Below are 27,050 nucleotides of genomic sequence, written 5' to 3'. Positions count from 1 at the left end.
CTACTGTCCCACGGCAAGGATAAGAAGAATGAAGAAGATCTGGCCCGACTGCCATGCAGCCATGCAGCCGAACAAGAATCTTGAGCTCCATTGTGACACTTGTTATTGAGAATCACCCATTTCAAACATACTCACCTCAACTGTGTCAAGTAGTCATAGACGAGCTCAAGCAGTCGATCATAACTTTGAATTGCACTTTTGTGTGTTATCATTTCTTCGATTTGTGTGAACGCACATCGCTAGAATCGAAAACCATAAGTAGCAATGGTTTCCGTGTGCGTAATGACATGTACATATCAGTCATAAATGTGTAAACCGGGTAATGTACTGGCTCAGCTGTGTAATATAAGCCTCATAGGGAGAACCGAGAATAATAAGTAGCAGTGGTTTTCATGTGTATAACAACACACATGTATATATCAGCAATAAATGCATAAACCGAGTAATAAATTGGCTCACCTGTGTAATATAAGGCTTATAGGGTCACATATGTGTTAATACCTTTATGTACAGGTTCTGACGCACAAGAAGACCATTGCAACTTATTGTTCCTGATTCTTGCCATGTCCTGTTTGGGTTAATAAAACGTTAATTCGGATAACTTACAATGAGAAGGTAAACACACCTCGCACATGCTTTTTCTCTATCCATTTTTGTACTGACGTATACCTTCAATAGATAGTTAGTAACAAATGCACACCGGTCCAATGTATGTATCTTATGATAGTACACCAGATCCACTAGAAAGATTGCGTCGACCTTAGTTGTGTATGGAGTAAGAAATTAACTGCAAATTGCAGTCATGAAATACACACAAAATAACCTCTTGCAAAGCTCAGGTCTTAATAATAGATCCAGAGGTGTTCAATATTCATTTCCAGGAAGGTTTTCGAATTCAGGAGGAACTTCAAAATTTTCCATTTCCTTTTACTTTTTCTTAGAAAATGCTTTACTTTTAAATTGGGATCATGGCTGGGCAGAGAAAAAACACGCCTTACTTGAGAGTGCATGCGAATGACCATGTCTTCACTAATTTCCGGACCCCTTTTAGCCAAACTAAACTTATTAAATGTATGTCTTAAGATGTTGTCGTGTGACTTGCCTTCCACTTTTATGTCCAGGAGGGCACCCATTTTTATATGTCGCACTCATTTCACCTTCTTCTTATCTCTCCTTTCAACAATTTAAGTTTCCGGATGACCAAATTGAAGTTACAACAATGTCTTACATTACGTTCATAAAAATGCAATAATATTAGTTCACAAGTTATAATTAAAGTGGCAACCAAAAATGCAGTGGACATAAAGTAATTTCATAGCAACTTGTGCCTAATATCTAGAGATGCAGATAAATCACATGAGACTAATATTTGGCACAAGTTGCTCTAAAATTACTTTATGTCCACTGCATTTTTGGTTGTCACTTTATTTATATCTTGTGAACTAATATTATTGCATTTTTATAAACATAATGTAAGACACTATTGTAATTTCGATGTGATCATAAGAAGCTTGAATTGTTGGAAGGAGATAAGAAAATGTGAAATGGGTGCGAGATATGAAAATGGTTGCCCTTCTAGACATAAAAGTGGAACGCAAGTCACACGACATCATCTTAAGCCATGTATTTAATAAGTTTAGTTTGGGTAAAAAGGGTCTGAAAATTAATGAAGACGTGGTCATTCGCGTGCACTCTCAAGTAAGACGGGTTTTTCTCAGTCCAGCCATGGGATCAAACTAAATAGTAAAGCATTTCCTAAGAAAAAGAATAAGGAAAAAGAAAACTTTAAAGTTCCTCCTGAATTCAAAAACCTTCCTGGAATAAATATTGAACACCTGTAGGATCTATTATTAAGACCCGATCTTTGCAAGATATTATTTTGTGTGTATTTCATGACTGCGATTTGCAGTTCATTTCTTACTCCATACACAACTAAGGTCAACGCAATCTTTCTAGTGGATCTGGTGGACTATCATAAGATACATACATTAGACTGGTGTACATTTGTTGCTGACTATCTTATTGAAGGTATAGGCCAGTACAAAAATTAAGAAAGAAAAACGTGTGCGGAATGTGTTTACCTTCTCGTTGTAAGTTATCCGAATTAACATTTTATTAATCCAAACACGACATGACAAGAATGGGGAACAATAAGTTGCCTTGGTCTTCTTGTGCGTCATAACCTGTACATAAAAGTATTACAACTTATGTGACCCTATAAGCCTTATATTACACAGGCGGGCCAATTTATTACCCAGTTTATAAATTTAGTACTAATAGATACATACATGTCGTTACACACACGAAAACCACTGCTACTTATTCTTCCTGATTATCCCCACGAGCCTTATATTACACCGGTGAGCCAGTACATTACCCAGTTTACACATTACTAGTGGTTGGGGCGCCATCCGGTGGCATCGTCTAAGAGGAAGTTGAGGCGCTGCCAGGTTGAAAAGGCGCACTATCCAATTTCTTATTTGTACCAGGGGTGTTATTCCATCACGCTCAAAGTACATGCACATTTTCAAGTATCTAAAACTTTAAGATAGAGATGTGCAAAAGCAACACACTTAGAGAATTGTATTCTTAGAAACAAAGGTATCTGCTTGCGAGTCTGTCAAACAGTTGCTGTTCGCCTCAACTTGTTCCTTGTGATTTTTTTTTTCATATTGATTGTGTGTATTGTAGTCTTATCGAGGCCAGAGGTATATTTGTTGTGTCTAAGTCCAGAAATCACCAGACAATAAAGAGCGTTAATTTCTGAATCAAAGCACTCATGCTAACCATCAGAGCATTTCTGGATCTCTGAATCAGAAGAGCATTTCTGGATCTCTGAATCAGAAGATTTTTCTGCTGCCAGAAACTCAAGTTCTGTATGACCTTTATCATTTCTCAACTTGCATTATACCGCTTTTGTAAAATTTGATTGTTGCATCAGGTTGTAATTCTTACCGTCTTTGCAAAATTTGATTGTAGATTTTGCTGGCGTTTCCTTGGGTAATTTTCATCTGTTTTTATTTTACATACAGAAATGCAAAGTACTCTGTATAAAGAGCACGCTCTTGAGAAACTCCCGGGGCGGCAGACAGTCGCCAACGGCGTCGCCATTGGCATTGTCAGCCCGCTACATTCGGCCATGTCGATGGTGTCGCCTTCACCAACATCCCACTCAAAGCTCTGCATGGGTGCTGCCACAGTCAAGCTGACAAGGCGCATCGCCAGCCCTTCCGCGGGGCATCGCCTCCGACCAAGCCCGAACGGCAGCATGGGCGTGGTGGCCATGTCTCTTTCCAAGAATCGCTCCGGCCGGAACTCCTCTGGTGCATCCCAGATATTGATATCCCGGTGGATCGCCCATCCATTCAGGAGAATCATCGTGCCGCACTGGACATGAAAGCCACCCACCGTGCAGTCCTCCATGGCCTCGTGCGCTGGGATGATTGGGCCGACGGGGCTCAACCGAAGGGTCTCCTTGACAACGTACTGCAGGTAAGGTAGGTTGGTGATGTCCGACTCCTCAACCAGTCGGCCCATGCCGACGTTGGCGTCTATCTCAGCCCCCGCCTTCCGAATCACCTCTGGGTGCTTCAGAAGCAGCGCCATCGCCCACTCCGTGGTCAGCGCCAATGTGTCGGTGCCGGCGGTGAGCAGTACCTGAATGTCAGCATAGACATAGCAACCATGTTGTCACGGACTCATAGTCTCACTCTCACAGATCGCCAAAATGGCACACATCGTGGTGCTGGTGTCACGCAGGCAGTTTTGCATAATACACATCGTGGTGCCTTTGACGACGGTGTCAGTGTAATACCCGGGGTCGGTTTCTTGGTGCTCCAAGAGCACGTTGATTGCGGCCCTTCTTCTCCACGTCTCGGCACCGACGAACGCGTCACGCCTTGTCTGAAGGCTTACAAGCGCCGCCTCGGCGCCGCGGAGACGGTCGACCTAGCGATCTCTTGGATCCTACGCACGCCGTCGGCAAGCCGGTGCGCGGTGAGCGCGCAGCATCACGTTAAGCACCAGCTCGAAGAGCCTGGGCCGGAGGGTAACAATCCCACCCCCTGTGTTTGCGCTGGCGTTGTGGAGCAGGTTCTGGACGAGGGACGCGACCTCGGCACGGCAGTCACCGGCGAGCGCGGCGAGGCGGGAGGTTAAGAAGAGCTCGACGGTGAGAAACTGACGCAGGCCGCGCCAGTGGCCCCCGTGGGAGGCCCACACGATGATGGTCCTCCCGTACCCTAGGTGCTCCGCAGGGAGCATCCGCGGCCGGCCCGCCAGCGCGGCGTCGTGTGCCGAAGCACTCCTCGGCCGCCGCATAAGTGGACATGACCAGGGGCCCAGGGCCCGGCGCGCGCCTAGACGCAACGATAGGAGCGGCGCCGAATCGACAAGCGCCGCCAGCGAGCGATGCAGCGGCTTCTTGAGCAGGTGCAGCCGTGCAGGTGCCCAAGTAGAGGGAGCGATGGCGGGCTCGGCGCGCTGCTGGTCCCGTCCCCCGCCGTCGCCTCAGCCGAACAAAGACGGCGACAAGGAGGAGAGGGGCCGAGTGAGTCGCAGCCTCGACCGGCGCATCACGAACCTTGGCGGCGGCCCCGGCGCCCATGTCGACGTCCTCACCGTCGACGGGAATCTCCTGGCCGTGGACCTCCTCCATGGCCGACGCGTGCCGAGCTCGAATCTTCTCGCCTCGGCCAAACCTAACGCCCGGCCAGATCAGCTCCTGGTGGCGCATCTCCATGGGCTCGCCTTCTCCGTCTCCCTCCTTTGATCCTCTCTTCATCTTGCCCTCCTCTCTCCTTCTCTGCTGCAGACAACGCCGCGGACGGCCATCTCCATGGCCAACCTGCTCCTGCCGCTCTGCCTCCTCCTCGGCGCCATCGACCTTAGGCCCCTGCCAGCCACCTCTGCGGAACTGGATTCATAGATGGGGGGCGACGACAACCCTAGCTGGGAGTGGGAGGACGAGAAGAAAGGCGATGCACCGGGAAGAGAGAGGAATGGCCGCGTGAGGAAGAGGAGAAGGTGGGCGCACGGACGGCGGCATCTGGGGGAGCTATCTCTTTCTGTCCCGGCCAATCCCTTTCTCTGTTATTTTTTCTTTCTCCTCCACGAAGCGAACCTTTTTGTCGCATAGTTAATCAGGACGTGGACAGCGCGAGGGCACGCCCATGATGCGTACGTTAATGTTTTGGATGATGGATATGTACATGTCATTACGAATAAAAAAACCATTGCCACTTATGGTTCTCGATTCTCGTGATGTGCGTTCACACAAACCGAGGAAATGATAACACACAAAAGAGCAATTCAAAGATATGATTGACGGCTTGAGCATTCGTCTATGACTACTTGACCCAGTTGAGGTGGGTATGTCTAAAACGGGCGAATTTGAATAATGAATGTCACAATGGAGCTCGGTTCGTGCTTGCTCGGCTATGAAGGTAGTGTGACAAGCTAAGTTAGCGGCTGCTGTCATCTGTTTTACAGGGCAGATTGGAATATTTTGTGAGGTTTGGACACCTCGAATCCCGCGAGTGATGCTAACGGCTGTCGTGCTTCGGTGCTCAAGCCAAAAATAGTAGGTTATTAGTCACGCGGGTGCTTGTATTGTCCACTGAAAACCTTTTAATTTTCGAATTAACGTTTTATTACCCAAACAGGGCATGGCAAGAATCGGGAACAATAAGTTGCACAGGTCTTCTTGTGTGTCATAACCTATACATAAAGGTATTACAACATATGTGAGCCTATAAGCCTTATATTACATAGACGCGCCAATTTATTATCCGGTTTACGCATTTATTGCTGATATATACATATGTGTCCTTACTCACACGAAAACCACTATTACTTATTGTTCTCAGTTCTCTCCATGAGCCTTATATTACACGGGTTCCGCTGGCCTCTACTATTATGCTAGTTGTATGTGATGCTCGGCGAAGAGAGCTCGTCCAGCAGTAATTGGCTTGTCTCGATGTTCTTCGCTGAGCGTCACATACTACTGGCATTCCTCGTCCACGCCTACCTCCCACGCTTACGCCACCGGCCATGCCGTTTCTCCTTTCACTTTTGATCAATCAATTTTTTAACAGGATCTTGATAGCTGAAGTTAACATTCCCCAGCTCACCAAAAAGTGCACGAACTCTGACATTCAATTTTTGAAGCACCCCTACTTTTGTCGACCGATCCTGATCACCTGCACCGTGTCTGTGGACAAGGGCTTCCACAAGAGGCAACCGCGTGGACCACGCGTATCCACCCCAAACAAACCACGGCAGCCAAAATATCGGCCGTTACACGCCCGTCGGGGGCTGGAGCCTTTTTGTTTCCGTGGCTCTTCAAAACTTTGTCGTCTCCGGGCTCGAGACTCTACGGGAGTTGGTGAAGGCAAAGCCCGAGGTCGCCGTGACGGGGGTGAGCTGGTGAAAGGCACTCTCGCCTCGGTGTAGGCTGAGTTGGTGAAGGCGAAGGCCGTCGAGGCACGCGTACAGGGTGGGCACGAATGGGTGGTCTAGTAAGGAGACAATGCAATTTATTTATATTTACTTTAATTTGCTCTTTTATTTATTTATTATACCTATCTCTTTTAGATCTCACTCTTGTACTCTTGTTCGTGACCGTGAAGGGATTGACAACCCATTTTTCGCGTTGTGTCACTACTAGGGAAAAGCCTAGCAGCAGCGCGGGTTTTGGGCCTATCAGTAGCGCGGGCAGAAGCGCTACTGATAAGGCGCTACAGCTAATGCTTAGCAATAGCGCGTCTTGGCTCACGCTACTGCTAAATTGACTTAGTAGCAGTGCTTCATCAGAACATCGCTACTGGTAACTAGTAGTAGCGCTTCTCCTTACCCGCGCTACTACTATTTTTTAGTATTTTATTTCTTTTCTTTTTCTTTTCATGTTGTATTCATACACCTTTACACAAGTTTTCATACAACAGGAATTTAGAGACTGTTTTTACATCATAATGAGTTATTACATCATGGGGTGAAAGAACCGTGGACTAGTTTCAAGTAGATGTCCATCCACTTGAAACTAATCCACGGTTCTTTCACCCAATGATATAATAATATCATCATCATCATCATCATATCATTAACAACTTAGCATCATAATACATCATTATCATATAACACCTCCTCAATATCATCGTTTTTATCATTGACATCACATAACACCTCCTCAAGATCATCATTATCAACTCTAACACATTACCACATAATAAACATATTATACCTCATAGGACCTATTACATTCGATTAAGACCTACTACGTTTTCTAAGGTAAAATAACAAAAAACAAGATAGCCCCTGACTCTCTATTATGGAGAATGGAGATTAGCCTGTCTCCAATTCTTGTCTTTCGCTGAATGTTACTTCCAAGAACCTCCTTGCGAATGTCCATACATTTCTTCCATTCTCTGATGATCATGTGTTCACGGGTTTTAGAAATCCGATATGCACAGGTGAGCTCCGTAGATTTACCTGGCAGTATGTTCAGAACTGAGAGGCGACCATGCAGAGACATCAGATGAGGCACACAATCCATCGGGAGTTTCTGTTGAAAAACATAATAATAACTTCGTAGTTAGCAATGATGTACTAGTTTTAGAAGTATGCAAAAGATGCACGGATGTCGTAATAGTAAAAAATCTTACCAGGGTATCTCCAGAGAAGTTATCGTTGTTCAACACATGCACTAGTGGCACGTATTCACCATAATTTGGAGGAGTTCGATAATAGTCATTGTAATTCTCAAGAAGAGTACAAAATGCGATCAGATGATTTTTGTCCTTATACGTTAATTGGGTGCCTTCGGTGTACTGTGTTTTATCTACCATCTTCCGCACAGTCTTTGAAGAATCAAAATAAGCTGTCAATGGAAATAAGCTATCAACTATTTTGAAATAAACAATATAAATTAGTTAATAACTATGTTTGAGAAACTCACATAGCGGTACAATCGGAAGCGTATCAATAAGGACCCAAATGTCCATATTGTCTTCCTCGCTGTCAGGATCACCAAGATCCATGGTGACAATCATATCCTCATAAAAACCATACATTTTGCAAAGTGCTTCTCAATTTTGGCAACCAAAATGGGTTACGCTCTGAGCATTACACAAATTTACTTCAAAATCCATATCATGATGGATCCTTAGGTGTATTTTTTTTGTTTCGAAATTTTCATGGTCTTCAAAACTCATCCTCTCCAAGACATAGCGTCTTGCATGACATGGGATAAGCTAGTCGAATTGTAAAATATGAAAATTAGATGTTGAAATAGTTGAAGTCATGCTTAATGGAGAAAAAAACACTTGTCGTTGTTGCGTACCGTTTCACAATCGAAGGTCTCCTCGAACTTAATGCTGAAGCGCCGATCTTCGTCCAGCCGAACGAACCTGTCGCACATACCTCGATCGTCGTGGCACCAGCTACACTCCCCCGGGAGACCGTCGTCGTCCGAGTACGACATTTCCTACAATCATAATTCAAAGATTAAACTTGTACATATTCTAGCACAAGTCATGCCAAAATTCACGACAAAATCCAGCATGACCTTTGCTAAAAAAAGGACATATCAAGCGCCTGAAATTTGCCGGAAAGGAAATTAATCAACACTCCGGCAAAACATAGGCCACTCGGAGATGTAAACTGAACATGAACGGCCACTTGGGCAACCACATATCCTATTTGAGTAACAACACAAGATATACAAGGATATTTGGCTGGTCTCACCTCGATGTCGGAGGGGGTCGGTGACTGGGACGACGGCGGGGATGTCGGAGGGGGTCGGTGACGGGGACGACGGAGGTCACCTGAAACCATATAAGTTATCACTAACAACAAACATGACATGTTCAACTAGTTTTATTAATTCAACTAGTTCTTACTAAATATAAACTTACTATAAATAGAAAAAAAACTAGTTCTTTCTAAAAATAAAGTAGTTCAACTAGTTATATTAATTATCTTGCTAAAAATAGATTAGTTCTGTTAATTCAACTAGTTCAACTAGTTTATTAATTTACTTACTAAACTAGTTCAACTACAACTAAAGTAGTTCAACTACCACTACTACTACTAAAAATCTAGTACTAACTAAGCAACATCTAGTACTAGCTAACCCTAAATTAACATCTACTACTACTAAATTTAGTACTAACTAGTGGCAGGGGGTGGGGGGCGACGGAGAGGTAGGTAGGGGCGGCGAGGTCGAGGGCGGTGGGAGGAGGGCTGCCGGCGGAGGAGGGAGGAGGGGCGACCACATGCGGAGGGAGGAGAGCGACGGCGGAGGAGGGAGGGGCGGCCGCAGGAGGAGGGAGGATGTGCGAGGAGGATGGAGGAGGGACGGAAGGAGGGGAGTACCTCGACGGCGGACGGACGAAGGCGGCGGCGGCGGCGACGCACGACGACGGTTTACGCGGGCGAGAGTGAGAGTGTGAGTGAGAGGGCCGGTCGTGCGCATGGGGATAAGGTAGGGATAGTTGTAGCGCGTTTCCCGAAACGCGCTACAGCTAACCTGAATAGCAATAGCGGTCTATAGTAAAGTGCGCTACTGCTATAGCTAGCAGGGGGGGCGAGGTCATGGCAACTATAGCAGTAGCGCTGTATGCGGTGCACGCGCTACTGCTATTTCCAAGTCAGCAGCGCGTTTCGGTCACACGCGCTGCTGCTAAGTAGCAGTAGCGTGGTATTTTGAAGAGCGTTGCTGGTAAGATTCTGTGTATAGGCTTTTCCCTAGTAGTGTGTGCAAGTATTTGTTAGTTTGTACAGGTGCATATATTGGAGACCTGCTTATGCCTCGTACTAGATTGATATCTTGATCTTAACTGAGGAAAATACATATCTCTACTTTGTTGTATCACCCTTTCCTTTAAAGGAAAAATTCAACGCAAGCTTAAGAAGTAGCAATGACCTTTGCTGCATCACTCTTTCCTCTTTAAGGAAAAAATAACGCAAGCTCAAGAAGTAGCAATGACCTTTGCTGAATATTCAACATTCCGTTTTTTGATAAATAATGCTTCTAAAAGTCCTAAGATAATTCAGATCCACGTAGCGTGTTCATTTGTTATTGTTGACACTACCATATGCTCAGATATGACTGCTAGCTCAACTGGTAGCATTAGGTCGTGTATAGCACTTGATCCCGTGCTTGAATCACTGTGACCGCCATTTCTTTTGCATCATAGTGCGTGTTTGATGTTGGTCTCGATCTTCATGGGCCGGCCCAGTCATTGAGTCGCCTGTGCGAAACAGTCGCTCTTTGCTGCAGAGAGCAGCCTATAGGAGTTCCCCAATTCCAATGTAATTTTATTTTCAAAAGTCGCGTTGTTAATGTAGAAGCACACCGTTTAGCTAGGTTTGCACTTACTCAATTGTATCCCATACATTATGGCTTTTGATAAATAAAACTTAGCTTTACCCTCAGAAAAAAATGCGACGCAGCAATGGGAGCTAGAAACTACTCCCCAAAAAAGGCCCATTAAAATCTGAAATTCAACTCACAATTCAAAAATGTTTCGTACACACTGACAAAACATTTGCTTTATTTATAAAGCAGGACGAAAGCCTTTTTGATATGCAGTGGCAAAACAAGGCAGCCTCATACCATGCACGTGTTTGCGGGTATATATTGAGCTAGGCATGCGACCTGCTTTTTTATAGGCCGCTAGAGACATGAGTGGGCTTCATAATACGAGGGGGAAAATGTAAGAAATAGTTAGTTGTGCCTCCTCCCGTCATCCACACGCGCAGGTCTCTCCCCCTCATGCCGCTGACCGATTCTTCTACGACTCCATTAAAGAAGGGAAAACGTATACAACTCAAACAGAGGACGAGATCCAATAAAAATTCACCTTCTCACATCGTACCGCGAGAACAAGTTGAATCGAAACAACTGACGGATGCTGCATCGACAAGGGCAACACGGAATGACCCCTGCTGCTGGGCCTCACGTGCCATGACAACGACCGGAAGGGGACGCATCGATTTCTCTCCATGTTGCTCGAGGACAATCAAGTCTAAACTTGTGGGAATTGATAAGTATTATTTTATGTTCTTTAACCTGAATTTAAACATATATATATTTCACTAAAACAAAGATATCCGCTCCGATATTGCCATTAGTTATTAATGAATGCATGGGATTCTAAATATATTTTTTTCACGAACAATTAGCTATTTATGGACCAAATCAAGAGAATCCATAAAAGGGAGTAAAGTGGAGATAGAGGAGACGCCGGCTGGAAAATATTTAGAAACTTGTTGAAATTTCTAGAAAGACAAATGTTTAGAAACGAAGGGAGTAGTAAATTGGAACCTGCCCTCACTGATTTGCTAATCAGTTGACCAAACTGAACTGAACATAGGTACAGAGCTCAATGCTTCAGCTGATGGGTAGGCTCAGATTGGAAATTGGATTCACTAGTAGTCCAAAACCAAAACTTTGAGATGGTTGTGTTGTTACTGTCGGTCATGGATTGGAGTGGGTTGGTTTGGTGGATTTCACTTGACGGACGGATGGTATATATGCAGTTTGGATTTTTTTTTTAATTTGGGTCAGGTTTACATATTCGCATGTAAATGCTTCAGCCAATGGGTTGGGGTTGGGGTTCAGTTTGAACTAAATATGTACAGAACTGAAGTTGTGTACGCATGCAGATGCAAATAGAATTGGGGGAAGAAGAGCAGGGGTTGGTTACCTTGGGAGGAGCAGCTGTCCAACGCCGTGGCCGTGCCTCGCTCGCCGGCGGCCTCTTCCTTTCCTTCTGTAGGGTAGTAGATCCTCCTCCTTGCTGCTAGCGCTAGGCATGGCCGAGCACAAGGAAGGAAGGAAGGAGGCGGGGGCCTTGACGAGCGTGTCCTGACGCACGCACGGCCGCTCGCTCGCGATATTCATCAGTGGCGATGGAGCTCCAGTCCCATGGCCGGATCGTAGCCGCCGCCTGATCTGCCCGCTGCTCCCTTCTCTTCTCTTCTCTTCTGGTGAGGGAGGGAATGGGAGGGGAGGTGCGGGAAGGAAGAGGGCGGTGGCCATGGGCGGCGGCGAGGTGTGAGTGAGGGAGGCGGGGCGGCGCCGATGAGATGAGATTGAGATGTGGGGAGGCGAGGGTTCGGGAGCGGGGAGGTCGGGACGGGACTGATTGGTTTCGTTCGCTTCGGAGAGAAGGATATGGACGTGGCTGGCTGGCTGCTGCTGTTTCGTTACTCTTGCTGCTCTAAGTCACACGGATCGATTTTCCTCAAAAAAAAAAAAAGTCACACGGATCGATTCCACCTCGTTGGTCCATCCGCACACCCCACGGGTCGGTCCTTGTGTCAGAGCCGATCACAATCGTCCGTAAATAAAATGGATCTTTTAGGGATAAAAAATGTTGTAGTTATCTGATTTTGTTCAAATCGGAAAACAAGTCGATGTTGGGGCTGTGTCTGGGAAGTTTTCTCCTTCTCCTTCTCCTATATAACGAATAAATAAATTGTAGTCTTGCAAGGGGAATGTGTGACCTCGTATGCATGCATGCCCCCCCCCCCCCCCCCCCCCCCGCCGCCGCCAGTCGTCGTGATTGTAGTGGCGGAAGGCCCAATAGGCTTTCGCCGCGGCGGCCTTGATCGGTCGCCGATGTTGGCCCTCCTTGGCCTTAGCGCAAAGCCTCGGGGGCAGGGTGCCTTTGAGCCGGGGCAAGCGCTGGTACTCTGGGGTGGCCCCAGTTTGAGGGGCCGGTCACCTATTCGTTGTCGCAGGCGGCGGGCGGTCTTGGACCGGTGTGGTCGACGTGGTGAAGCATCGACTCGAGTGAAGTTGTTTAGGCCAACTCCACCGCGTGACCCAAATTTACCCCAAATCGTCCGTTTGTGTCCGTTTGGGGTAAAACGGACAAACCAAACGACCCAACGCATGGGAGCATACGGACGTTTCGTCCGATCTGTGTCCGCTTTTGCCCCATTTCCAGACCAAAGTTGCTCTCGGTTTGGGGCCAAAGAGGACAGAAAGCGGACGTCTTCGCGTCCTCGTCGTCAGTCTGTGTCCGCCCTCGCCCCCACCTGTCACTCTCTCCTTTTCTGTACCTGGCCCACCACGTGCACCCACCACGGACAAAATCCGGACAAAATATGGGGTAGCAGCGGTGGGTGCAGCGAGTTTGTCCGGCCTCCGTCCGGCGTTTGTTCTCCCTATTTCTATCCCATACGGACAAAATCCGGACAAAATGGGGTAAGATTTATGGTCGTGCGGTGGAGTTGGCCTTAGATTAGGGTATGAAAGGAAAATCACCGTCCACCAGAGCCTTTGCGCATTATTTTGCTTGATGCAAGCACCTATTGCGTCAAATCAAATGAGAAAATTAAATAAGAAAAAAGGGGGAAAAGTTAATTTGGATTTCCATCCTCAAAAAAGAAAGAAAGAAAAAAGATTTGGATTGAAATTGTGTGTACGTGCACATCGGCAGGACACGCTTTGTTTTTTTTTTTGAGGAAAACAACTTATATTACTTAGAAGTAGTCAGGGATCTCATCCGCAAGGACACTTATAATACAATCAGGCGGAGCATGCCGCCACTCCACACACACCCCATCACCTACAGCTAACCTAGCTAAGGTATGAGCAGCTTTATTTGAAGTCCTTCTTCTCCAGGAGATCTTGCAACCATGCCAACCTTGCATGAGCCTCTTAATATCCTCAACTAATGGGCCCATCTGAGAAAGATTTCTATTTTCTCCGTTGATCATGGAGACCGCTTCTTTGCTATCCATCTCAATATGCAACCTCTGGACACTAAGCTCCTACCCAAACAGTAGAGCTTTGCGGCAAGCCAACAGTTCAACCATCTCTGGCTTAGAACAATTAGGGAAAAGATGGGCTAGAGCGCCCCGAAAAGCACCGCCTTGGTCGCGAAGGACCACCCCTCCTCCTCCATTACCCGTAGAACTTAACACCGCACCATCCACGTTTGCCTTTATCAATTCATTCTCTGATGAATTCTATGTCCTCCACCACATGCTGGAGTACAGGCGGGATCACCAGAACCTACGCATGTCACCTAGATCAGATGATGCCAATATTCTGCAATGGGCAAAGAAACTAGGAGATGTCCCGGATCATCGACTCCGAGCTGAGTTCTATCACATCCAGCGTGAACTTGCCCAAAAGCATCGTGAAGGAGGTCCCTGAAAAAACAGGGATGTTCTACGAAGAAGGGGAAATGTCGTGGGAAGACGTCCGAACACGCGTAGCCGCTCAGCGTCTCGACCTGAAGCCTTTCACTGCGCTCGGGGACTATAACCCGGATTTGGATGGATGGCACGATATGATGGAGTGATTGACGATATATGACAATGTGTTCGTTTAGTCCATACTTTCTCTGTGACCAAACTTTGAGTTATGCACGACGAAACTTTGTGATGTAATTAAACCGTCCTCCTCAACTAGCGAAGATCACTCTAGTTAGGGCATTTTAGGTACGATGAACTTTGTTATTTATGCTTATGATATGCTGCTTCTATTTTTGCCAACTCTGTCTCGTTCTGTTGCTCAACTATATATGTTGCATATTATCGACTCATGTGACGATGCAGGTACATAGATCATCAATGACGAAGAAGTGCTACGCCAGGAGTATGCGACGAGTGGCCTGAGTGTCAGGCCCAGGTGTACCAGTTTCCGAGCGACAGCCAGAGAGGGTCCGATAGCAAAGCCGAAGCGGAAAATAGTTAGTTTAGGTTCATGCTAGTGCGAGAGAGGGATCCGAACCGGCGCCTCAAGAAGTAATTATGATGAGACATGTCAGTTAACTTGTATCGTTATACCGTGATTATGATGTGACCACATGATTTGTGTTGGATGATATGATGAGACTATTATGTGCATGATATGATGAGCATATTGCATGTTTACGATATGATTAGAATAATGTATAACACTTGTACAAAAACATCGCAAATACGTAGCAAAAGAAAGATATGTGAAAATATAGTAGTAGCGCTCTTTAGCGCTGGACAGGAAAACGCTACTGATAAGCCACTTAGCAGTAGCGTGTGTCAAAATGCGCTACTGCTAAACGTTAGTTGTAGCGCCGTATCAATAGCACGGTGCGCCGCGCTACTGATAGCCCTTAGACCTGTGCTACTGCTACGCTTGTCCCTAGTAATGTGGTCTCGAGCGTCGCAACATCTGGTATGCCCCTAATCACCATGGAGGAACTTCCTAAAAAAATTCCGGCGTCATCCCTACACACTACGGCTGCAGCTCCCCTTGCATGCTCCCGCGATACACTAGCATCAACATGTATTTTAGCAAAACCCCTTGATGGTGCTTCAGGTCTCCCAACTGCAGCTCCATTTATAATCGGTGTCTTGCTAGGCTTCGCCGGTAACAGCTCCAGGTCAGCAAGGAACCTGGAGATGAAATAATGTGTTGCTTCTGGAGTTTGATAGATATCATTGTGTATAGCTTTTCTTCTAGCCCACCATATTGACCAAAGTGTTACCGCAAGTGTAATGAACGCCTCATGTGTTAATGACTCAATCATAGCAAATAACCATTGCTTTGCATTTTGCTCTGTTGTCTCACACAAGTGCTCTACGAGTTCCCCATCAACCTTAGCCCATACACATCTTGTCATTGTGCACTCCAGAAGAGAGTTACGCCACGAGTCCCGAGCTCCGCAAATAGCACATGAACTTGTTATATACATTTTCCTATGTGATCTCACATCTTCCGTCGGCAAAGACTGTTTTGCGATCCTCCACAAGAACATACGTATTTTTCCTCGCACATCTGTTTCCCATAGGCGTTTCTATGAATCAGCGTCGCGATCATTGCTAGAAGACCCCGACGTGCCATCTAGCCAAGCTTCTCTTCTCAACTTTGTATTCACTAGCATTCTATAAGCTGACTGGATTGTAAAGCTGCCACTCTTCTCAAAATTCCATGCCCACTCATCAGGGATATCCGTTGTGCACAAGGGAATTTGAATGATCGCTGCAATATCAATCGGCAGGCAACACTCTTCTAGCTTGTTCACATCCCATGCGGATGATGTATGGCCGATGAAGGCCGAGACCAACTCTGGTGGGTTAGTTATGCGGCAGCCATAAGACCTCATCATTTCCCCTCTAGGGATCGAGTTATCACTTCATATCTTTGTACTCTGACCATTGCCGATTCTCCTTATCAGGCCCTGTTTAAGAACACCGCATCCCTCAATAATTTCCCTCCAAATCTGGCTCGGATAGTTACCCAGCTCTGCCTCCAAAATAGAACAATTTGGGAAATAAACACCCTTTAGAATTTTAGCACTTAGAGAATCAGGATTCTGGATTAACCTCCATGATTGTTTTGCCAAGAGTGCCAAGTTAAAAAGCTCGAAATCCTTATCCCAATCCGCCCATACTCTTCTGTTGTGTCATAGCTTCCCATGAGACCCAGCTAGGCTTGTGTTGACCATCCTTACTTCCCCACCAAAATTTTCTGATTAACATATTTAGATGCTCGCACAAACCCCTTGATAATTTGAAACATGACATGGAAAAAAACTGGAACTGCATGGGCCACCGCTTTAACAAGAATCTCCTTACTAGTAGAGGACATTGTTTTTTCAATCCATCCTTGGACCTTGCTCCTTATTTGAAAGAACCGTTCTTGGATGAGCCCACCTGAGTAGGCATTCCCAAATATTTTGCACTCAGAGCTTTGGTAGGCACTTGTAACAATTCTTTTACTTCCAATTTGAGAGGTTCAGGGCATCTCTTACTAAAACATATAGAAGATCTGTCATGGTTGATACGCTGTTCAGAGGCCTAACAATAAGTATCCAACAACTGGTTAACCTCATTTGCTCCAATGGTACTAGCCCTGAAAAACAACAGGTTGTCATCTACAAATAACAAGTGGTTTACTGTTGGTGCTGAAGGTGCCACCTGTATCCCCCTCAATGGTGATGCATGACTCGTTGATAGTTTCTAAAAGGCACGAAAGGCCCTCTGCTGCTAACAAGAAAGATATGAAGAAATTGGGTCTCCCTGCCGGATCCCACGTGAAGGACGAAACTCTTTTAATATCTACCCATTAATAGAACTGAATTTTTTACTGGTCTCACCATGCTCATAACAATTGCAACCCACCTCTCAGTAAAACCCAGCTTTAACATTATGGCTTGGAGATAGTCCCACTCAACTCTATCGTAAGCCTTCATCATGTCCAACTTCAGTGCGCAATATATGTTCCTCTGTGTTGAGTTCCTCTTCATGAAATGAAAACACTCATAGGCTATAATAATGTTATCTGTTATGGGCCTGCCTATGACAAAAGCAGACCGTTCTTCTGATATAATTTCTGGCAAAACTTGCTTTAACCGGCTGGAGATGACCTTAGAAGCAATTTTATATAACACATTACAAAGGGAGATGGGCCTGAACTGGGTCAAGGAAGTGGGATTTTTTACCTTAGGTATCACAAAGTGTCATTAATACATTCAGCTGACTCTGTGCCCTCGATTATGTGTAGGACAACCTTCGTCACATCTTGGCCACAAGTATCCCAATGACGTTGAAAGAAGTGTGCGGGGAAACCATCTGGACCAGGTGCCTTGGTTGGGAACATCTGAAATGGAACCTCCTTAACTTCATCTTGGGTGTATGGAGCGTTCAATAACTCGTTCATCGCCGGAGTGACTTTCACAGGTACAAACTTTAGCACATTCTCCATCCCATGCACTCCTTCCGAAGTATACAGGCTGCTATAAAAGTTTGTTGCATGCTCTTCCATCTCTCCCAAAACATCTGTGACTCTTCCATCTGCCAACTGCAGAGATTTTATTTGATTCTTCTAGTGACGGCGACTTGCCCTCAAATGGAAAAAATATGTGTTTTTATCCCCATTTGCAGGCCATTCAATACGAGCTCTCTGCCAGCAAAGAATTTCTTTGTAGTTGTAAAGTTCCACTAGCCTGTCATAGATTTTTGTTTCAGCGCGAGTCAGACCAGATCGGTCTGGGATCGCCCGTAGAACAGTCAAGCCACGTTGCAGTTTTTGAATCTCCCGTTGCACGTTGCCGAAAACCTCCCAGTCCCAAGTGCTAAGATCACTAGAAAAACGCCCGTGCGTTGCAATGGGGCCACATTAATTTTAAGAGTTCAATATTACGACATTGGCGATCTTTTTTACCATCAAATCTCACACACACACAGACACACACTCTCCCTCCCTCTTCCTCACTCTCTATCCCCCTCTCCCTCTCTCTCTAACACACACACATATCCATCTTATTGGATACGGGACCATAATCCATCTATTTCACACATACACGCTAGTGCATAACAATATGGATTATGTGTATTATATTTGCCACCAGAACTGAGGGAATTAATTTCATGTAAATCGACCAGCCACAGCTCCAAGAATACGCTGACGAGGTGGCTCGGGTCGGCGTCGGCGCCGTCCAGCGCGGGCCACGGGTCCGCTTCCAAGTGCACATGCAATGCACGTCTTCACAAATATTATAACCAGATGTGAGAAATCACATGCATAGAAAAGACATTCTGATAGCAATCCAAATACCATACTCAATTGAATACCTAACCTGGACAATACTCTTATTTTTATGCGCAAGAAAAAATGGAATAGCAAAGCTAAGTATGCCTACATACGTTCAGATTATATATAAGAATCTTGGGTGAACAATTGCAACAAAGCACTAAGCAGTGATAAATTTAAATAAAAAATCCATTAACTATGCAGGCAACAGGCTTGTTACAACATAGAGAGATAGGAAAATGTCACCTCCAGTAATGTAGCGCAAAGGAGTGGAACGAAGCATGAATGAACGGTTGTCTGTTCTTCTCCATGTACATGGATCAACAATAGAGGCCAAGTATATAAGTACTTGACTGAACTCCACTCTTCGTGTACGGAGAGCCATGTCACCTTCTCGCCGCTGTAGCATGGGAGGATGGCTGGTTCACGTGACCCTCCAGCTGGGGGATCCATGGTGGCTGACCGTCCAGCTCGAGGCAGAGAAGTTGAGGGCAGCAGTGGCGAGATCCATGCCGGCCAACCGGGCGAAGAGGAGGTCGTTGGGGAGGGACACATCGGCAAGATCCAGTCACCACGCGACCTGAAGAGCAACAGTGATCTCCACAAGCTGTAGGCCGACGGCGTGCTCCATCCCCTGCGATGGGGTGACCATGGCGGTGGCCACAGCTCCTCATGCTCACCTCGATCTCGGCGACACAACCTGAGTGTAGGAGGCAGCAACGACCTCGACGAAATCATGGCCTCCATCCCGGAACGCATGAAGGACCTCGGCCCCGTCGCTACTCCTCCCGCCGTAGCTGCACGCGGCAGCGGACCGTCGGTAGGAGGGCAGGCGGCGTCGCCTCGGCTGACGGCAGGGAGCAGCCTTGATTTCGGGTAGGTGGCATCGCGAGGACGGCCGCGGCTGCGGGGAAGCACCCCGATCATGCTGCCAGGCCAATCCTTCTCCTCCGACCCCCTATCCCCGAAGATTGCGCCGCCGCCCCGGTCGTGTTGTTTCCATATATTATGCCATTTTTTCCTGTACCTAAACAAACGCGGGCGAGCGAATGGCAGAGTTTTGGTCCGCCCTCTAAAATTGCTAAACGCATTTTTGGTGAGGATTATTGTTAATAAATGAATTCAATCATGTCGCTCTAAATAAATGGATTCAATCATGTGACTCTAATTACTTCGGATTGTTATGTGCACACTAAGCGGGTGCAGTTAGGAAAGAAAATGTTTTCTAATTAAAGTGGTTGAGTGATTTAAGGTAAGGTTAATTACTTTAGATTTGATTTTTAGTGATTGTTAGTAAAGTATGATGTGTCTTTAAAATCTTTTATTTGTTTCCTTAAAATCTATTATTTGTTTCCTAAAGAAATTTGCAATAATGGAAGGTATCGGTTGATTTGGATAAGTTAGTAAATTTAGATCCGTGATTGCGTGCATGTTTGGAAAGTGCTGATTTGCAAGGAAAGAGCTGAGGGGTAAATAAACTGGTGAATAAGAAACCAGCATCGAAAAAAATCTACGACGATTAACCTACGAAAAAACCGGACGAAAGTGGTGGGGCGAAAAAAAACCTGAAAGCGAGACTACCAACTGCAGTTAGGAAAGAAAATGTTTTCTAATTAAAGTGATTGAGTGATTTAAGGTAAGGTTAATTAATTTAGATTTGATTTTTAGTGATTGTTAGTAAAGTATGATGCGTCTTTAAAATCTTTTATTTGTTTTCTTAAAATTTATTATTTGTTTCCTAAAGAAATTTGCAATAATGGAAGGTATCGGTTGATTTGGATAAGTTAGTAAATTTAGATCCGTGATTGCGTGCACGTTTGGAAAGTGCTGATTTGCAAGGAAAGAGCTGAGGGGTAAATAAACCGGTGAATAAGAAACCAACATCAAAAAAAATCTACGACGGTTAACCTACGGAAAAAAACCCGGACAAAAGTGGTGGAACGAAAAAAACCCTGAAAGCGAGACTACCAACTGCTCCATTAGGAATAGAGATTGTATAGTGAACGTAGCTTTTCCTTTGTCCCCTGCACTATTTCAGGTTGCACCGGACCCTAGCCGGACCCTAGCCTCGCAATGTGTCCCAAGTTTTATAGCGTTCCGGGACCTGCGCCTCACCATAAACAAAGGTGAACCTGAAGGGAGTATTGCCCAGTTCGTGAACTTCCATGTCTATATGATAAGGAGAGTAACCAATAACACTTGCTTTTATTGCATCATTCCCAAATACACCAAGACCACCGCTTCTTCCAACACTACTAACAGCAAAAGCTTTATTAAAACCTAAAAAAACAGAAAGATTTTCAACTCTCGACCCTTCTATCTGAGTTTCAAGAATGCACAGGATCGCTGGGGCAAAACACTTCGTGATTTCACAAAGCTTACAAATTGTCGCAGGGTTGCCCGCCCCACGACAATTCCAAACGATGGTACTCATTGGGCCCAGGGGTGCTCCTCTAGGGAGGCCACCAAGTTTTTTGCCAACAAATTCACACTAACATTGTCTTCAACAGTTGCCTTGGACCGTTTTTGGTTTCTGTTCAGAGGGGGTTGGGAACAATTGCTAACTGGCTGTTTGCCTGGTCATCAAGATTCTAGACTGAATTTGCATTGGCTAACCCAGCCGCAGATCTGTTATTCCGATTTCTGCCAAGGTTGTTGTTTTCTCCCTCACTCGTATAATCTGCATTGTCATCCTCCTCTCTCTGTTGTGTTTTCTCCCTCACTCGTATAATCTGCATTGTCATCCTCCTCTCTGTTCTATTAAAGGCCTCCATGTCCACCATTTTTTCCTCCTCGGCGTCCTCGACGCCCACGGCCGCCTCCAGGACAGTGGCCCGAGCGCATAAACCATTCCGCTCTCAGCTCCTTGAACACAAGGGCAGATAGAGGATGAATCCCATTGTCAAGCTCCTTGTAAAGATGACGCAACATACCACACACAGCGCACCAATCAGGAAGTTTTTCGTACTTCACTTTGTATATCTTCCTCTTTCCATCCCATATCATTGACAGGGCATTCTTCAACGGTTTGTTGACATTGATTCTGATCCAAACTTGATAGAAATTCCCCTAGAAATCTTTAGAGGCGGGTTCAGCATCTCGCTTCTAGCGAGTCCAAAGGAAGACTCGCCTGAAGCGAGGCGCTAGATGGGCTGGCCTAGGTGCCGGGAGGCCACCGCCTTGTTTCCTTTCTCTGTTTTTTTACGTTTTCTGTTTTCGTGTTTTGCTTTATTTTTTTACTTTTGTTTAGACTTTAGAAATATTATAAACATAAATATTACAAAAATTCAACAAAAAATATATAAAATGTTGATCAAGCATTTGAAAATGTTAAATGCATATAGAGAAAATGTTTATCATGTATACAAAAAATGTATAAAATAAAACCAATCTGTATGAAAAAAATTGATCATGTATTTAAAAAATATTCATTAAGGCATTTCAGAAGATGTTGAGAAAGTATTTGAAAACTGTTATTCAAACATTTAAAAATTGTTAAATGTGTATAGAAAAAATGTTGGCCGTGTATTAAGAAATGATAAAAACATTTGATAATGTATAAAAGAATGTTAATCAAGCATTTGAAAAAAATGAACCACTATTTGAAAAATGTTAATCAAGCTGTTGTTTAATAGTATGAATTGCTTAACACATGTGTCACATGGTAGGTTAATCAAGCATTTGAAAAATGTTAAATGTTAATAGAAAAATGATCATGTATATAAAAATGTTAGTCAAGCATTTGAATAAATGTTGAACACCTATTCGAAAAATGATAATCAAGCATTTGGAAAATGTTAAATGTGTATTGAAAAAAATGTTAACCATGTATTAAAAATGTTAATCTTTTATTTGTAAAATAACAATAAAGTATTAAGAAATAATGTTAACAATGTATAGAAAAAATGTTGACTATGTAATAATAAAATGTGAGTCTTGTATTTGAAAAATGTTGATCAAGGATGTTAAACAATGTATAGAAAGAATGCTGACTATGTAATCATGAAATGTTTAATCTTCTATTTGAAAAATGTTAATCAAGGATGTTAAATCTATGTGTACATAAAAAGTGTTGACCATGTTTTCAAAAAATGTTAAACTTGTATTAAAAAAATATCAAATATATATTAGAAGAATGTATTAGATATATACCAAAAAAGTGTATAGAAAGATTTTGAAAACTCAAGAGAAAACAAAAGAAATCCGATTGAACGAGAAAAGAAACAAAAAAAAACCGAAGAAAAATGAAGACAAGAAAAAAGAAAACCTATAAAAACAAATGAAAACAACACGAAGAAAATAAAAAACTGAATATATCTATAAAAAAAGAATGAACTCGGTGAAATCCAATAATGAAACAAATAAAACCAGTGAAAAACGAGAAAGAAAGAAACAAAAATAAAGAAAACAAAGATAAAAAAATAAAAAATAGTGAAAACTGAGAAAGAAACAAAGAAAACAGATGAAAAAGAAAGGAAATAAGAAATAAAAGAAAAAAACAAGTAAGAACAGAGAAAAACATAGAGAAAACCCGTTCGCGTCTTCAAGTTTTGGACAAACACATTAGCGTCTTCAGTACCTGTGTTAGATCCCTGGTTCTCCCTCCCTTTTTAGGTATATATCTATTCTGCGTGAGAGCTACTGGGTTGTCCTGTTACATTGAATGCTTCAAGCGAGAGCTTACTCCATCTCGCGCGGAGTGAGATATAACTCTCACGGTAACGCATATTGTGATGTGAAGCATCGTGTGTTAGGCCCATTGGATGCAGCCCACAACAGCCGAAAGCCCGATAAAATATCAATTTTTTGGGATGCATTTTCTTTTAGAGGAGTATACGCTGGGAGCTAGGAGGATCAACTCGTGGTCTCCAGGATGCTAGGTCACGCTGCATTTTTTTGATAGTAAACACAATTTATTCCTCAAATAATGGTCATCTATAATACCTAAATAGTTCATCCTCACTATGTTATTTCTCTTGACATGCAGCCTATCCACATCAGCAACACTGCCACATCAGCGTTTCATTAGAGGCTTACATGCGGGACCCATCACAATAGCCACGTTTGCTTCAGTTACTGCCGGTAGGAGTAGGACCCATAAGAGCGGCTGCCTACCGATGCCTCTTTCCATCCTCATCTGCCTCCGTTACTGGTTGGCCAGCGAACAGAACAGTCGTCTCTCCACCCCTTGCGTTGGCTCCACGTCACTCACTCCACCTCCCTTGGCTTCTCATCTCCAAGAACACAGCAGGAACGCAGCGGCCAGATTATGGGCAGCCTGTTCCCCTTCCACTTCCACTCCTTTTCCCAACAAATTAAGCCTCCGCTGCTTCATCTTTTTGGTTCGCCTATCAAATCTGGCACCGGTGCGAGTCGCCGCCTCCCACGCCCACCATTCCGCACCAAATCGATCACCGCCCATCGACGAGCCGAGTGGCACAAGCAGATGAGGAGACGGACTTGATGTTGTTGCCGTCATGATCCTCCTGCCGTTCAACGCGGCGTGCCTCGTCGGCAAGCACACAGTGCCGGTTGCAGAGCTGCAGCCGTTGAGCGAAGAGGAAGGGGTCCCGCTAATGCTAGATGTTGTCCGCCTCTCGGGAACGCCGTGGGGGAAGGGTGCTGTCCGTCGCCCGCGGACCATGCCGAGGAGCACCGTTGGGGATCAGGAGGGACAACTTCAGTTCAGGCTCTTTCTCCCTCACCTTCTTTCTTTGGTTCCTACCATTTTTTCAGTGTGTGACTGCGTGCGTTTGACTATGTGTAGATATTCAAGTAACAGTAGGCTGCCATATACGGTTTGGGATGACTTGTATTTATATATTCTTTTCCCTATTTCATATTTGAAGATGTCCTTCTCATAGATGCATTCAGACTATTGGATCTACGAGGCATCAGTAACAACGTTGAATATGAAGAGGTATGTATCTTTTATTTACTGAATTATTCTGCACATAATCCTGACAACTGATCAGACCACTTCAAGATGTTTTGGGCATACCACCATACACTGCTATTTGTCCATTTAGATGCTTATTCTCCAGCTCTGTCAGTACTCTTTGGTTCATTGAAGAAGTAACACGAAACCCATTATATCCGCCAAGTATAGCACGCACACTACCTTTACAATTTGACAGTTTGGGTAGGTTAATCATGAATCAATCAGGCCTACATCTTTTTGATGATGATGTCAAACAGATTGCGGACCAGCAGGTGCACCACATCTAGATGAATGTTGCTGCGCAAGAAGCACTAAAACTATCCATATGTTTATGCTAACTTATATTCCAACAGACATTCAAGGAGGCACACTTGAGCAACAATGGGAGGATAGATCCTGATGAATGGAAAGTGTTCAGAAGTAAAAATATCTAACCTCGCTGAAGAACATGACTCTCTCATACCCAGAATAAGTAAATCTATATTTTCAGCTTCGTAAACAATGCTTGAGAACATGACTCTTTGTCTTAACTGACGTCTCACTATGTTGTGATGCAGGGTCATAACTATGTCATTCACTCTCAACATGCGCTACCAAATTATTGGTATATGCAATTTACGGTAAGAATTATTCACTGATATTCAGAGAGCAAAATATTCAGAAATATGAATTAGCTAAGCACCTAAAATTTGATTCGACATGCACCTCTTGGCGCTTGAATTAGGTTTATTTTTGTTTGCTCCTCAGGTCCATGCATGACAATCAATTTGTCCTAATCAACCTCTGTTTTTTGAATAAAATATAAACCTAACGTTCTTATGCATAAATAGATAGAGGTGCTTCTGCTTAGAAGAAGAAAATCGCCACTTTGTGCAACATGGATACATTATTCGTGTTTATTTCTCTGCACATAGGCTTCCAAATTAATTATATGCGGGATACACATGGGCTTCTGTAAACAGCTACATGAAGTTCAGGCTTATGTAAACAGCTACATCAAGTTCAGTTTACTTTCATCAATCCTCCATTTCCTAGGTTGTGTTTATTTTTGTACATACTTATTGGGGAATTTCTCAAAAGTTAATATATATGCATGCCTGTTGGCAACCTATGATATTTTTATTTGGCTTATGCTAAAATCAAAGATCACTGCCGCGTTGAATATGAAGAGGTCACTCATATCTGAATGTCATAGGTTTTTCTCAAAAGCTAATATATATGCATGCATGTTAGCATCCTATGACATTTTTATATGGCCTATGCTAAAATCCTACGACACTCCTGCCTTTTCTCTCCCTCGCAGCTACTCGCATTAGTACACAAGGTCCCATATCTAATTTTATTTTTGACAAAGTTATCATATGCACGTTCTATTAGTCTCAATACTTATTTAGAGAGCACAAGCACCCATATCTGAATTAAATTTTTGCACCGAGTTATCATATACAAATTCTGTTAGGCTGCATACTTATTTAGAGAGCATGTTAATATGATTCTGATTGCTTCTATCTATTACATGTTACATTCAACAACTGTGATACCATATATGTCCTGGATGACAAGCTTATTTTCAGATTTGGTCAGAGCCCACCTGTTGCAAGTGTCGGATGATTTTCTGCTGATGGCAAGGTTCTAGGACGATTCGGTGGTTCTTGCCGCATAGTATTATTGCTGCTCCCATTAATATACAAGTATCTGACGAGAAAATTTCCCGCGGGTGGCTCAAATGGGGCTGCTGGCACCCTATACATGCATACAACAGTCACACCCTGCCCTCCCTATTTGATCATTCGGCTAGGTAAATTTTGTTTCATCCTTTGTTCAGCTTTTAAGTTCAACTAACCTAATTTACCATTTTTATAGTATCAGCATGCATGAGTTGATTGGCTTAGTTTACTTTGTTTCTCCTACGGATAGGAAAACATCTATGGTTTTAAGCATGCTACCAGTTGCCTGGTACTTGGTGAGAGACCTATGTGATATTATTCTTTCATGAAAACCTCATTTGAACTACCTCTATTAAGTTTGCTGCTCAATTGATTCTTACAAAATGTTCCTCAGCAACGCGTGGGGAATCATCTAGTATCATTTAAAAGGAGGAGGTCAGAAAATAAGTTCAGGAGTACATCATCCCAAGAACCAGGAGTTTTTGAACTAAAAATTTGTTTTTCTAATTCATCAGCCACCTGGTTTGCCTCTCTGAAACAATGTTCAAATGATAGCTTGTGTAAAATCGGTGGATAATTGCTTGCATTCCGCAACAATAGGACTATCAGGTTCCATATAATGATCCATGACCAGAATTGACTCCACCGTGAACAAAAAGTCTGATTCAACCTCTGCTTTAGTGCATCCAACGCTTGCCAGGAGATAAATATCATTCCTTATTGCTAACAGTTCAAGCGAAATCATCATCACGCACATGCGGTACAAACCAAGAAGCCGCAACAATGAAATCCCCCTTGTCATCTCGTATGACAGCTTCGCTTGCTCCTGATAAGGTATTTGCATGAAATGATGCGTCCACGTTCACCTTGACAGTGCTATAGGTAGGCTTCTTCCACAAATGGTCTC

The 27,050-nt window shown here is 44.1% G+C and overlaps 1 protein-coding gene and 1 long non-coding RNA gene across 4 annotated transcripts; one reads left to right on the top strand and one right to left on the bottom strand.

Annotated features, from left to right (window-relative positions):
* Window positions 1–8,754: 8,754 nt before the first annotated feature.
* On the bottom strand, window positions 8,755–12,179 carry LOC123040322 (uncharacterized). The gene is made up of 2 exons (XM_044463204.1): window positions 11,709–12,179; window positions 8,755–8,822 (listed from the first exon to the last, which is right to left on the bottom strand). Exons 1-2 carry the CDS (start codon window positions 12,041–12,043, stop codon window positions 8,819–8,821), a joined length of 339 nt encoding a protein of 112 aa, XP_044319139.1. The 5' UTR covers window positions 12,044–12,179; the 3' UTR covers window positions 8,755–8,818.
* Window positions 12,180–23,713: 11,534 nt separating this feature from the next.
* Window positions 23,714–26,697, top strand: LOC123040321 (uncharacterized). 3 transcript variants are annotated; one of them, XR_006418120.1, is made up of 5 exons: window positions 23,714–24,218; window positions 24,385–24,455; window positions 24,830–24,948; window positions 25,034–25,096; window positions 26,051–26,697. It is a non-coding gene; the product is annotated as an uncharacterized lncRNA (long non-coding RNA). The 3 variants fall into 3 exon arrangements; XR_006418121.1 differs by having other exon boundaries at window positions 24,303–24,455; XR_006418119.1 differs by having other exon boundaries at window positions 24,303–24,948.
* The last annotated feature ends 353 nt before the right edge of the window (window positions 26,698–27,050 follow it).

This window comes from Triticum aestivum, chromosome 2B (genome assembly GCF_018294505.1).
Source record: "Triticum aestivum cultivar Chinese Spring chromosome 2B, IWGSC CS RefSeq v2.1, whole genome shotgun sequence".
Lineage (NCBI taxonomy): Eukaryota > Viridiplantae > Streptophyta > Magnoliopsida > Poales > Poaceae > Triticum > Triticum aestivum.
This window is presented reverse-complemented; position numbering and strand designations above follow the sequence as displayed.

Coding starts and splice junctions, on each gene's coding strand:
- LOC123040322 (XM_044463204.1), bottom strand. CDS start 12,043: ATGGCCACCGCCCTCTTCCTTCCCGCACCTCCCCTCCCATTCCCTCCC.